Genomic DNA, 14,589 nt, shown 5'->3' with positions numbered 1-14,589 from the left:
TGGTAGGGGTAAGGGTAAGGGCTAAGGGGGAGAATTGGGATTGGGCCTAGATCTCTGTGAAATTGACAGTAGTTTTCATATAATAACAAACAATGGAAAGTAACAATCATTTACACCTGACATATTGACTTATCACTAAATTATATCACTAAAATGGTCTTTTCATCTAAAACATGCTTCAAAATATTATATTTACAACTTCTACAGTGAAATTATAAAACAGTCATATCACAATGTAAAAGACAACAAATTTTTTTGGAATTAATTATTTATTTTCCCACTCAAGATTCCTTTCAGTGTTGATATGTAATGCAAATGACTGGTGTTTCATGTCTGCTTTTTCTGACCCCCCTCCATCACCTTTCAGACTGACTTGAGTGATCTGGACTTGGAGACACTGGCTCCCTATATCCCCATGGATGGTGAGGATTTCCAGCTCAATCCCATCTGTCCGGAAGAGCCGCCATCTGAGATTGGAACCCTGGGAACCAACCAGCAGTGCTTCAGCAACATCACAAGCCTCTTCCAACCCTTGAGTTCACCTTCAGCAGCTCATTACCAGCCCAAAATGAGTTCAGGAGGGGACAAGCAGAACATCAATGGAGGCTCTGTGGAGTCATGGCCACCTGTTCCTTACAGCAGGGGTCCCATGCAGATGCCTCCATACCATGATCCCGCCAGCACACCGCTGTCCTCAATGGGAGGGCGTCAGAATCTCCAATGGCCGCCCGACCCTCCTTTACCCAGCAAGGCTGGAATGATGGATCCTTTAGCTGCAAAGCGCTCTTGCCAAGGCATGCCAGCAAATCGAATGGCACCTTTTATGCAAAGGTAAGTGTGCATGTTACTGGGTGTTACTTTTGGTTCATTGTTCAGTTAAAAAATTTTGTTCTGTCTTTAAATTTGCATTGAATGACAACGTATTTGTTTCACAGGCCTATGGAGAACTTTGTGCAGAACTACAGAGATACAAGTCCAGCTCGACTTGCTCTTGCTAACAGTTTCAAACGCTCATTCTCACAGATGGCCATGGTTTGTTCTTATTTCATTTTAATAATGTTTCATAATCTTACTTTCTTGCTCTATTTTGTTTAAATGCAGCCTTAGAGAACATAAGAGACCTGTGGGAAAAAAGCTATTCGAGTTTGAAAGCTATGCTTATCAGAACATATCTGTTTAACCGTTTTACAAAGAAAATCGGTTAAATTTAAGTTGGTCAACTCCCAAAGAGTCATCCCAGTAATGTAATTGTATTTATAGAAGAAGCTGTATTAATATTATTTATTGCATCTTTGCATTATTATTTATTCAAGCACGGTAAAATATGCTAAGACAATGGAAAGTTGTATAATAAAACACATGAGAACTTGCTATGACAAATAAATACTTTCTTGCTTACTCCCAGGGTGGTTTATATCAAAGTTGATATATTGAGCCACACACTGTTGGGCAGTAGCGTTGCCAAAAGTAGTGACGCTACTAGCTTAACTACATTTCTCAGTTGAGTGGCGGTAGTGTCGCTACTTTCTAAATCATATAGCTTTTCAGTAGCGAAGCTTTTTTATTAGTCAAGTAGCACAGTAGCGTCCACACAAGCAACATTTACCAATCGTGGATCAATAAGTGATGGCACCGACATTCACAGAGCTGTGAGGCTGGTGTCTAGCCGATGAAAGTAATTTCATATAATAGCGAGAATGACTTTGTTTAACAACAAAGCTTTTGGTGTGTTACTGCCACCTCTGGTAAAACTTGCTTGATGGAAAGATGATTGAGGGAGAGGAGTTATTTCTGAAGCAGGACTCCTCATGACCATAACTCGAAAAGTACGTTATAATGCAATAACTACATTTCTGATGCTGTGCTCAAAAAATAAAAATTCTTTAGTGTGTGTGTGTGTGTGTGTGTACTATATGTATATATATATATATATATATATATATATATATATATATATATATATATATATATATATATATATATATATATACATATATATATATATATACATACATATATATATATATATACATATATATATATATATATACATATATATATATACATATATATATATATATATATATATATATATATATATATATATATATATATATATATATATATACATATATATATATATATATATATATATATATATATATATATATATATATATATACATATATATATATATATATATATATATATATATATATATATATATATATATATATATATATATATACATATATATATATATATATATATATATACATATATATATATATATATATATATACATATATATATATATATATATATATATACATATATATATATATATATATATATATATATATATATATATATATATATATATATATATATATATATATATATATATATATATATATATATTTAGTATATACACACACACACACACACAGAAAGACACACACACACACTATAATTATACATGGTTAACTTATTCCAAAATATTTCCCTTTAATATAAATTACTATAGTATTTTTAATGTGTAACACCTGGTTTTATTGGATTGTTTTGTTTCAGCTGTTATATACTATAATGTGTTTTTGTTTAGTACAGCATATTAATTGCAGTAAATAACTGAACTGAACAATTATTCAGTTGGGGGGGGGGGGGGGGTAGCTTTTAGTGTAGTTAAGCTACATTTTAAGTAGAGTAGCTTATAGCTTAGCTCACTACATTTTTCAAGTAGCTTGCCCAACACTGGAGCCGCACTATTTTAGTGTTTCATAACATCTAGGGACCAGGACATACACACATACACTACGGACAATTTAGCTATTACTACACAATTCACCTATTGCGAATGTCATGGACTTGTGGGGGAACTGGAGAACCTCGAGGAAGCCCACACGAACACAGGGAGACCATGCAAACTCCACACAGAAATGCCAACTTACACAGCTGGGGCTCGAACCAGTGACCTTGCAGTCATGTGACAGTGCAACCCACAGCGCCACTATGCCACCATAGCAAATAAATAATGGAAAAAACAATCTTACTGGCTGCATTTACTGATGCAAGAAATGTACGTTTGCCTACCAAACCATGAACCATTTAGTCATAAACCTACATGAAATATTCTTTTGGAAAAGTATCCATTCAAAATTGAACCGTTTTAAAGATCCTATTGGGTGATTCGTATTATGTTTTATCTGTATATTTCAGGCAGAGACACCACCTACTAAGTCTCAACAGACAGTGTGGAAGAAACTTCGGCATGAGAGCTGTGCAGTCATGGAAAGGAAATCACTCAGCAGTAGCGCATTGTCAGGTATTACAATTACAATTAGTGATGATTTCAAGAATGTCTGGCAAATAAAACTACATGAATGAGCAGTATAAAATATACATATATATATTTTATAGTGCTGGTGAATGTTTGATTCTTGTTTTAAGTTATGCAATTATTTTTTCTAAACACACAGCTAAAGCAACAAGAGAATGATCTTAGGGCTGGTACACTCCAAGCTGACTCCGAACAACTAGTATAAATAAAACTATTTTGTCATCTCGCGCCCAAAAAGCTACACCAAAATAGACAAAATCTAATTATCCATATGCGACATAAAGATGTTAACACTTTAGTATATTTTCTGTGTTTAATATGTTCTCTATTATTTTTTATAATTGCTAATAAAATGCCTCAGTTATACTTATAATTTTAGTGATTTGCTTGAGGTAGGTCAAATTGTTTTATGCTTTTGATGAAAGCTTAAGAGCCCTTTAGACCATGCGCCAGACCGTTTGTCCATGTTTCGCTTTTAATTACTTTAAATAAATAGTTATTTAGGCCTATAATTATTATTTATTTATTATTTAAGACATACTTATGTCTTAAATTAATTATTTAAGATAATTGACCTTATTCTAAAATGCAGAAGTGCGCCTGTTTTCGCGATTGTCTTAGAACTTCCGATTCAGTCGCCTATGGGAGAAATGACTAGGAATAATAAACTGCAGAAAACGATCAAACTACTTGCTCTACAAACAAATGTTTGCATGACTATACAGACCAAGTAGAATAATATAATAAGGAAATATCAGTTTGCAACATTAAACGGCAAAACGAGCAGTTTTTAATGTCTAAAAAGGAATAGAAGTGAATGAGACCGGAAGTCTCGTGCCAAAAAGATTCAAATGGCTGCGCCCACTCGTCGGCGAAGAATAAGGTGAATAATTAAGACATAAAATGAGATGGTGAAATATAATCAACAACAAAAATGTAAATAAAAAGTCCTCAGTGGAGAAACAACCGTAACCATACCCAAGTGTTCTCAGAACGATTAGGCACGATAGTGGAAAAGCAGGCAGCTTTAATGTATACTGTTTAATAATCAATTTAAATTATTTCACAAATAAATAAATAATTAAAAAGCTTCATTAATTCCCGCCCTCTCGTGGTAGGTATGCACAGTGCGTACAGCTCTACGGCTGCAGGCGCCACTGAATCCAAGCATCAGAGAAAATGAAAAAGAAGCATTAAAGACAATTTACACATGCACACAAACACACACTCACACACACACACACATACACACACACACACTCAATGGCGATCTCTCTTAAAAGAGCCGCACCCCATTTTCACTCGTTACAGACACTTGTCAGATTTTATTTTAGAGAGCGGGCAGGAGGTTGACTGACTGTTTACACAGCAGAAAAGTGCGTGCTTGTACAGGCGTGACGTGGAGCCGATCCGCGAATCACAGCACATTGTGATAGATGACCAATTAGAGTCACTTAAGGGCGGGCCTTTCAGAGGAACTAGGAAATATGTCAGTCGTTTTCATGTTAGCAGAGTAGCTGTATATAATCAAAGTAAGATTTATGAAAAACTAACATGATTTTCTTCAAGTGAAACATGAGCACACATTGCTTTGCATCTTAACACAACCAAGCCTTAAAATTACATTCTGGACCACCCCTTTAAGGAACTACTGCTAACAGTGATATACTGACATCTAAGTTTGTTAGCTTTTCTTCCTTGACTTTATATTTGTCAAATAAATAATGAGATGCTCATCAGCAACGTTTTGTTTTTTATTCCTAGATAAAAGCATGGCCCATAATGGAGGCATGGACCACCAGCACAGGAAGAGCCAGTACTCGGGTAATCAGAACGGACAACCGACAAAACACTACCGAGAACAGTTCTGTAACTACAGAGAGTTCAACATGCAGCCTTCCTCCAAAATGGATGGTGAGCTTTAAACTGACGCAAACACACAGCTGCACTAATACTTTACGCACTGTTGATGCTGATTCTCAGAACTGGTTGTGTTTGCAGGAATCGCGAGCCGTCTTATCGGGCCCTCCTTCGAGACCTACTCACTGCCTGAACTGACGCGTTACGACTGCGAGGTCAATGTCCCGTTGCAAGGCAATCTTCATTTGCTGCAGGGCAGTGACCTCCTAAGAGCATTAGACCAGGCGACTTAGACCGTTTTCTACACTAGCACACAGAAATGCAGTCCGGCTTTACTGACCCGTTCATTCATCTCACTGTCACCAACCTGACGATAACTATCCCAGCTTTAACACACTTCTAGGCAGGCTTGTGTATAAACCCGCTCACGGTCGCATCACAGTCATGACTGCATGACAAATGTAGCTTTGATTTTATCTGTATTGTCTACATCTTCATAAATTATATACATGTACTATTTTTTTAGTTGCAAGTAAGTTGATGAACTTAAGTATTTTTGGAGGAGTTTAAATGTTGCGTTGTCGTTTTTGGCCGGCTGTCTCTCTGCTTGACGGATAATTTTGCTGAAACTGTTTTCAACATGTTCTACTCTAGTCGGTTTCTCTATCAACATCAGACAAAAAAAGAAAAAAAGAGAGAGAGAGAGAAAGTAAAAAGAAAAGAATCTACTGTAAGCTACTTGTTTTTAAATGTTCTAATTTCTTTCATTTGTTCTAACTTTCCTACCTCTGACATGTTATTAAAGACCCCCTGAAATCAAAATGTTTTGAACCTCCCTTGGAATCCAAGGCGAAATTTAAATCACTTTAAATATCCTGTAACACTTGACTAATCAGCATTAACATTAGCTATTCTTCAATCTGCATACTTCAACTCAAGCCCCTTAAAAATGTAATATAATAAGCATGACATGGTAAAATCATACCAGGAAAAAAACAGGAATTACCAGTATTCTGTTAAATTAGAGGACAGGAACTGTTTATGAAAATATTAATTTATTTGGAATGAAATCTTTATCAATGTTATTAAATAAAAACAGGTGCTTCAGTGGTTAGCACTTTCACCCCACATCAAGAAGGTCGCTGGTTCGAGTCCGAACTAGACAGGGTGACATTTCTGTGTGGAGTTTGCATGTTCTCCTCGTCTGTGTGAGTTTCCTCCGGGTGCTCCGGTTTCCCCCACAGTCCAAAGACATGCGCTGTAATTGAATTGGGTAAACAAAAATGGTCATAGTATGAGTGTGAATAGGTGTTTTTTAGTACTGGGTTGCAGCTGGAAGGGCATCCGCTGCGTAAAAAATATGGTGGATAATATAGGTGTGAACCTACACTGGTCTCACGGTTCGGTTCTGACTATCATGCCATCAATTCGGTTTAAATTAATATCATCACAGTTCATCGACGATGCTTTCCATACATATTTATATTTTTTTCTTTACAACACAACACAAAAACTGTACTAAAATCTATAAATATATTTCAAGAGTTCACACTTAGATAGTGCTTGACTATTTAAGCTAGTTTGGCATGCTGTCCCGGGAGAGAACCCTGAGCTCGGTGATAGATGAGCCCAAGGCTCCCGCCTGGTCAATAAGCATTAGGAGAGATATGAGATCAGGTAGTTCTCGATAGCTCCCAAAATAAATCACTATTGGCGCTAATTTGTAGTATGTGCTTGTGACTTTAACTTTGCATGTTTTTTTTTGGGTGTGGGAGGAAATCGGAGTACCCGGAGAAAACCCACGCGAACTCGGGGAGAACATGCAAACTCCGCACAGAGAGTATCGGTTGGCTCAGCTAGTGTTGAACCAATGACCTCCTTGCTGTGAGGCAACAGTGCTAGCCACCGAGCCGCCGTGACGTCCGGAGGAGGGAGAAGGGAAGGATGGGGGGGGGGTTTCCAAAAACGAAGATGAGGAATGAAGTTTAGGCTGGATATTTATATTGAATTTAGAGTGATCCGATTGGCTAGTTAGTGATTAGTGATAAGGATCAGCTGTAGTCAATTCTATCACGTGCTCCTCTCGAAATTAGTTGGGAAACTTCACTAATATTTTTATATTATTTGCAATACAATTGTCTCACGTAATTCAAGCAGTAACATATATAAACTGTATCTTTAACTTGACTCGCTCAAAGAAAACACTCTTTTTGAATGTTTTAAATAAAACTCAAATACATCCATAAAAGACAGCATGAGCATTTATAGCACATAAACTAATGTAAATATTATCCTGCTTGCTTTTCGAGCAGTCAAGTGATTTCCTACACCCCTATGATTGGTCATTGTCACCACCTTCTCAACAGAAAGGGCTGCGATTGGCTTTAAAAATGAAAGCGCTGTTCACTGATGAGTGACACTTGTAGAACAGCCACGGTTACAGTCTATATGTGCATAATGCGCGGTTATCACAGGTAATCCATAATTGACGCAGTGGAGAAGGAAAAGTTACCTCTTGAACACGCCAGCGGGTCAAATGTCCAAAGAGAGAGAGAGAGAGAGAGGGGCAGGGATGGGGTTTTACAGCATCTCTCACTAGTAGTGAAATAGCGGCTTTTGCTGTACCTTCTTCAATGTCAGTGAAAGACTGTCCAGCAAACTCACAAGCAGTGAATCAAGCACAATTATCTGCTTTTTAATAAGTAATAGGAGCATTTTACTTACTCGCCCTCGCCCACTTCGGAATAGTATTCATCACTCATAGGAGATAAATAACATCAGTGCGTAATTACCGGTTATGATCTATTACTGAATCGATACCGAATTGTCCGCATCTGCATCACGGTGCACAGAGGAAACAATTAGTTTTGAAACCCCTACTGGATAAGTTGGTGGTTCACTCCGCAGTGGCAACCCCTGACAAATCATCAGGGACCAAGCCAAATTAATAGGAATATATGAAATAAACAAAACACATAAGCTTAATTATGCTTTGGTAAATTACACTTTAAATAAGGGGTCTTCAAAGACAAAGGTTGAGAACTGCTGTGCTAGTGTAATTAAAGATAACGCATTCTGTGTACTTCAAAATGAGGGTCTCGATTCGTCCCTCGAGTTGCATTTTCCCTGCAGAAGCCAGCTTTAATCACTAATAAATAATAATAATAATAATTCTTGCTGGTTAGAATCTAGTTTTCCTGAAGAAATAGCTTATCCTGTCCTTGTGTGTTTGATTAGAGGTAGAGCTCAAGGCCAGGGTTTTTAAAACGTGCCAACCTTTTCATTTGTGCCCAATCAGATTTCAATATGATGAATGCCGTCTACTAGTAATTTACAAGTCAAAGTTGTGGTGTGGTTAAAGGCTATTTCATATTAAAAACAGTAATAATCCTTCAGTATTTCTGACTAAAACCGCCAAAAAACGAAAATAAAATTGCTCCCATAAGCCATTTCATGGGGTCTTTATGATTTGTCCTCACTGACCACTTTCAGTGTTTGCTCTTCATGTGCCTTCCTCTGTTCAAATAGTGGCAATACTGTGTTTCTGTCTCTGTTTATTGCCTTATTGTGGAGACCACTTTAAAATACATATATATATATTTTCGATTTAGCTGTAAACATAAATATTTAAAGGAAGATGCTCTACTATAGATTTCTACTACGATGATAAAGTTAATCATTTATTTGTTCTGGTACTTTGTCTTGTCTACTCTGTAGATGTGAATCAGAGTCCTTCTAGAGTCTGCAGTGCTGGTGTCCTGTGTTCTTTCTTGGTGGCATTTTTTTTTTCTGCAAAACCTGTATGCGTATTACATTTATTGGCAGGCCAGTACAGTTGGGTTCAAAATTAAACTTCCTTTTTTTTAAGCTAAAGAAAGAAAAATCTGTTTTAGACATCTTATGTAGCATTTCAGATCCTTGAAATGAGTTTAATCTTAGTGGTTTCTTGTATTGTTTGGTGCTTTTATGCAATTTGACCCATATGCATACTTAAGTAAATAACATTAACTCTTTTTATTTGAATTACCCAATGGTTGTCTTTAAAGTTGAATCATAAAGCATCCAGCTGATTTAATACGATATGATCGCTGTAATATGCACTAATGTAGCAAGAACTATGTTGTTGGTTCTTTTTTAGCTGAAAGACATTTGCATAGAATATTCTTTTATTACATTTTTTAAGCCCCTGGTGGAAAAAAAAGTGATTTAAAGTAATGGTACAAGGTACAAAGAAAAGGTTTAGCACACAATCCAGTTTTTAAACTGACTTTTGTGCACAGGCTGGATTTGTGTTGCTTTATGTTGGATTAGCTGTGTGAGACTATTGCTCAGACTGAGAGAGTGGCTATGCACAACTAAGCAAAGCTCATGTGTATATAAAGATATATGTGATTTTAGTTGATGATAATAATTATCTTTATTGCTGTCGTTCCCCAAATCCCTCCTATTTTTGTATTATTTAAAGACAAAACAAATAAATTATCCCTACTGTGACGTGGAAAAAGAAGTCATTAGCTATTTATAAAATTCAGAATTTATTTTTTTAAGTGTTTTAGTAGTATGTTTTAAAAGCTTTAACTTATCCTGTTTTAACAAGTATCATTGAGATTAATGAAAGTAACCAAAAACGTGGTAACGATGTGCTAAATTGTCACAATGCAAAATAAAATTTAATCATATATAAAAAAAACTCATTAAATATAATTTCTTTAATTATTTAGTTTTAATTATTTTAGGGTACCTTTTTTAACCTTTATTAGAGTATTTATCTGAAACATGCACTAAAGCAAAGACTCTGGAATACACAAGACATGTCACTCGTATCTGTTTGAACGGGGAAGAGTGTAACTGTTAACATGGTGAATAAAGCTCCGCCTACTAGTACAGGAGCCAATCATCGATCGCTCTATAGTGAAAAAAGCCCACCTTCTAGTACAGGAGCCAATCATCGATCGCTATATGGTGATAAAAGCCCGCCTCCAGTACAGGAGCCAATCATCGATCACTATAGACTGACTATACTCTGAGAGAGGGGCTTGGACCTGATGTGAGCTTCTGCAGATTTTGTGTGATTCGAACCTTTAGAAATGAGACTAAAGAGACAGCTGTTGTTTTATTTTATTATTGATTCCTCATTTGAAATTTAATCATAAGCTTGGCAAGCAAGTTTGGAAAATGTAATGTTTCTCCATTCAAACATAATACCCGAGCAAACTGCCTGAGAGGTGTTTCAAAGATGGCCGCCAAATGACTTCCCTCAAAGGGACTTTGACTAAAGTTAGCAGTAGCATCTCATGTTATAACCTGTCAGAAGCGTAAACTCCTTGTACAACTCAGGTGTCAACCTAGATTTGACAAACGTTTTACTGCTCAAGATAATAAGTACAGATATATAGACAGACAGCAGGTGTCCGAGCTGTGAGGGACAGACAGAGAGATAACATGCAGATCTCTTATCTTGGATAAGATTCCAATGTGTTTTTGGGTGAAAGTCAGTGTATTTCCCCAAGTATACCAGATGCATGAACGGTCTTTCATGCCTGGATCAAGGAACTTTACATATTCTCCTATTCAAACTGTTACAGGTGCCTTAACCCATGCAAATGTAGATTAGTTGTTCAAAGCTAAGTCTTTAAGCAATGCAGTATTCCCATTCCTAGAATATTCAGATATGAATGCCAAAGGAGAAAAGTGCAGCCATGAAAAGGAGATCTTACATTGAGAATTTGAATGTGCAGAGAGCGCTTGTTCATGTATGTCTAATATTTACTATTATGAAGGTCATTCACCTGACCGAGACCCCCTAAACCCACCAGCATTGTTTTCAAATGATACCGCCCTTCATGCACCCAATTGGTTTAGTTTTTTTCTTCAACTTTAAAGACAACATTAGGATGCTGATACATAAAATAGACAGTTTCCTATATAATAAAGTAAGTACGTACATATTTTAATATGTTAAATGTATATTGACATTATAATGATACTGTTATTATGATTATTGTTGACATTACTGTATGGTAAATTTTACCCAGTAAGTTGTATCTCTGCACTGATATCTTATTAAAGCATATCAATCTTCTTTTGCTCTTCATTGTATTTATTTGAGCTCTTTTGATTCTCTGTTCCATGAATTTTTCTGCTTTAAATGTTTTTTGTCTTGTTTCCAGTTCAATTATCTAAAAAAAATTAAAACAAGAAGCATTTTCTAGACCAGGGGTCACCAAACTTGTTCCTGGAGGTCTGGTGTCCTGCAGATTTTAGCTCCAACTTTAATCAAACACACCTGAACAAGCTAATCAAAGTCTTACTAGGTATGCTTGAAACACCCAGGCAGGTGTGCTGAGGCAAGTTGGAGCTAAACCCTGCAGGGTGAAGGACCTCCAGGAATAAGATTGGTGACCCCTGTTCTAGATAATTGAAACATATTGTCTTATTTTAGGAAATTATATGTCAAAATTAAGTGAGTTTTTCTTTAAAATAAGCTAAATATTCTGCCAATGAGGTAAGTAAATTTGCCTCATGTCAAAATGAAAAACAAGATTACTCAATTGACTTCGTGTTTATTTCTATAGCGCTTTTACAATGTAGATTGTGTCAAATCAGCTTAACATAGAAGTTGTAGTAAATTGAAACAGTGTCAGTTCAGTTTTCAGAGTTGTACTTCAGTTAAGTGTGGTTTAAATTTCATTCCTGAAAGTCCAAACTGAAGAGCAAATCCATCAATGCGCAGCTCCATAAGTCCCAAACCAAGCAAGCCAGTGGCGACAATGGCGAGGAACAAACTTTACCAATTGACAAAAGTGAAGGAAAAAATCTTGAGAGTACCTGGCTCAGTTGGGCATGACCATCTCTTATCTGGCCAAACTTCTTGTGCAGAGCTGCAGTCTAGGTGCCGAGAAAGCTGGATGTTTATCGTGGAGAAGCTGTAGGTGTGAGTAGGTCACTGACGGGTGTTCAGGCTGGCCCACGGGATCAATGTGAAGAGTCGTCTGTCACAGAGTCTTTCAGGAATCAGTCTGATGCTCTCCACTCCTCCTTGACCGCCACAACATCTGCTTAGGATACGGCCTGGTCCAGGATTATAGATACCTTGGCATCATCTCTTCACAAGTCTTGGAAAAACATTAACGGCACAGCACAATCTATAGGGGCCTCGGGATGAGTATCCCCAGGTGGAAATAGAGAATAAAGAAAATAATTAAAAACAACAAAGCTGTTTTTCAAAGTGCATTTAAACAAGAAATACTAAATATCAATGCAAAAATAAAAGTATTGAACACATGAAGAAAGGAAGGTGTAAAAAGGCAGTGAAATCTCTCCGTCGTTATTCAGCAACACTCTGCACTTCGTCACTGTAAATTAATATTAGCTGCTCCAGTCCAACTTCTACATTAACAGAATGATGAAAATGAAACCAGATAGACATTTCGGCGAGACAATGATCCAAAACACAGCCAATGAAACGGTCAAATGCTTTCAGAGAAAGAAAATCAAGCTGTGGAATGGCCCAGCCAATCACCTGAATTTGAATCCAATAGACAATACAAAATAAAGAAAAGATTTGATAGACGAGAATCAAGATTCACACTCTGTTGAAGTCTGTGAAAAATCACGCATGTGACTTCTTTAAATGAGAACTGTCCTCAAGCTACCATCACCAAAAAAGCTTTTGATATAAAATATTAAATACATTTCAGTAGTTCAGCATTTTCTCCATTAAAAATGTTGTTTTGTTTTATTTTTAGGTTTGTTTTGTTTGGGTTTTTACAAGAATCTGGTTCAATTCCAATTCAATTCAACAGATCCGTTTCTGGTTAGGATTAGGGTTAGGGTTAGGGTTAGGGTTATTTCTCTCAAGAAAAAAAAGATTTTCCCTACTGTATATGCATGTTGTTTTGTTTTTCCTTTTTGTGTACATGTATACAAAATGTATACAGTTGAAGTCAGAAATATTAGGCCCCTTTGAATTTTTTTTTATATTTGCCAAATAATTTTTTTCAGAGGAAGGAAATCTTCACAGTATGTCTGATCATATTTTTTCTTCTAGGGCAGGGGTGCTCAATCCTGTTCCTGGAGATCTACCTTCCTGTACAGTTTAGCTCCTACCCTGATCAAACCCACCTGAACCAATTAATTAGGACCTGAAATCCACTTGATAATTACAGACAGGTGTGTTTGATAAGGGTAACAACTGAAATCTGCAGGAAGGTAGATCTCCAGGAACAGGATTGGCCACCCCTGTTCTAGAGAAAGTCTTATTTGTTTTATTTCGGCATGAATAAAAGCAATTTTTATTTTAATTTTAAACATTTTAAGGTCAAAATTATTAGCCCCTTTAAGCTCAATTTTATTTCAATAGTCTGCAAACAATAGTTATACAACAACTTGCCTAATTACCTCAACCAAATTAACCTAGTTTAGCCATTAAATGCCACTTTAAGCTGTATAGAAGTGTCTTGAAAAATATATAGTCAAATATTATTTACTGTCTGTCATCGTGGCAAAGATAAAATAAATCAGTTATTCGAAATGAATTATTAAAACTATGTTTAGAAATTTGTTGAGAAAATCTCTTCGTTAAACAGAAAATGGGGACAAAATTAAACAGGGAGGCTAATAATTTAGGGGGCTAATAATTCAGGAGGGCTAATAATTCTGACTTTAACTGTGCATGTTGATGTTTAATTTCTGTATAATACTTTTCAATCAATTTAATAAGCGGCCTTCAGCCTTAAACTGAAGCTCAGCTATTCTAGAACATATACAGCAAAGCTCCAGTATGTTATTTCTGTCATCTCAATGGTATGTCAAGGCTCTTGATTTCTGAAATAATGGCAGAAGGACACTCCTCCACTCTTCTCAGAAACATACCTCTATTAAAGTAACTGATAGAGGATGACAGACACATTTCACTAATGTGCTGAATGGACGAATATAATGTGCTTCAAATTGCTTCGGGCAACTAGGCAAACTACGTAACTCCTGGAATCAGGGGGGCGACGGACAACCCCCCCTCAATGTCCCCACAAGCCATGCAGGAAAATGTCCTAACAGCTTTGCCAGTTCAGACATGCTAATTAAACTTTCCATTACCAAACATTGTCCTACGACATCGTCACTACCACAAAGAAGCCTTTTTGATGCCAAAGGGCATCGTGGAGGCCACAGACAGTTAGAGCGCAGATTAAAATGGAAAAAATGCACAAGTTTTGTAACAGCTGCTGTCAGTAATGATCCTGTCAACCATTACAGTATGCCAAAATGGGTCTAAAGACCAGCGCCAAACCAATCGGTGTCCCTGACTAACCCACAACTTCTCAAACATGCCAAAATGTCCTCCTCCCGTGGAGTTACTTCTGCACTGAGATGTTCCCCTAGCCATTATT

At 36.5% G+C, this 14,589-nt stretch overlaps 1 protein-coding gene across 3 annotated transcripts in view; it reads left to right on the top strand.

The window, feature by feature from the left end:
* Positions 1 to 11,282, top strand: part of epas1b (endothelial PAS domain protein 1b) — a 70,719-nt gene extending 59,437 nt beyond the window's left edge. The window contains exons 12-16 of one of the 3 annotated variants that reach the window (XM_087277964.1): positions 368 to 831; positions 936 to 1,032; positions 3,220 to 3,325; positions 5,129 to 5,254; positions 5,342 to 11,282. In XM_087277964.1, coding sequence (XP_087134090.1) covers positions 368 to 831; positions 936 to 1,032; positions 3,220 to 3,325; positions 5,129 to 5,254; positions 5,342 to 5,493 — 945 coding nt within the window. In that variant the 3' untranslated portion in view covers positions 5,494 to 11,282. 3 annotated transcript variants of the gene reach the window in all.
* The last annotated feature ends 3,307 nt before the right edge of the window (positions 11,283 to 14,589 follow it).

This window comes from Danio rerio, chromosome 13 (assembly GCF_052040795.2).
Source record: "Danio rerio strain M-AB ecotype USA chromosome 13, GRCz13ab, whole genome shotgun sequence".
Classification (NCBI taxonomy): domain Eukaryota; kingdom Metazoa; phylum Chordata; class Actinopteri; order Cypriniformes; family Danionidae; genus Danio; species Danio rerio.
The sequence above is the reverse complement of the archived record's forward strand: the minus strand, read 5'-3'. Positions and strand labels throughout refer to the sequence as shown.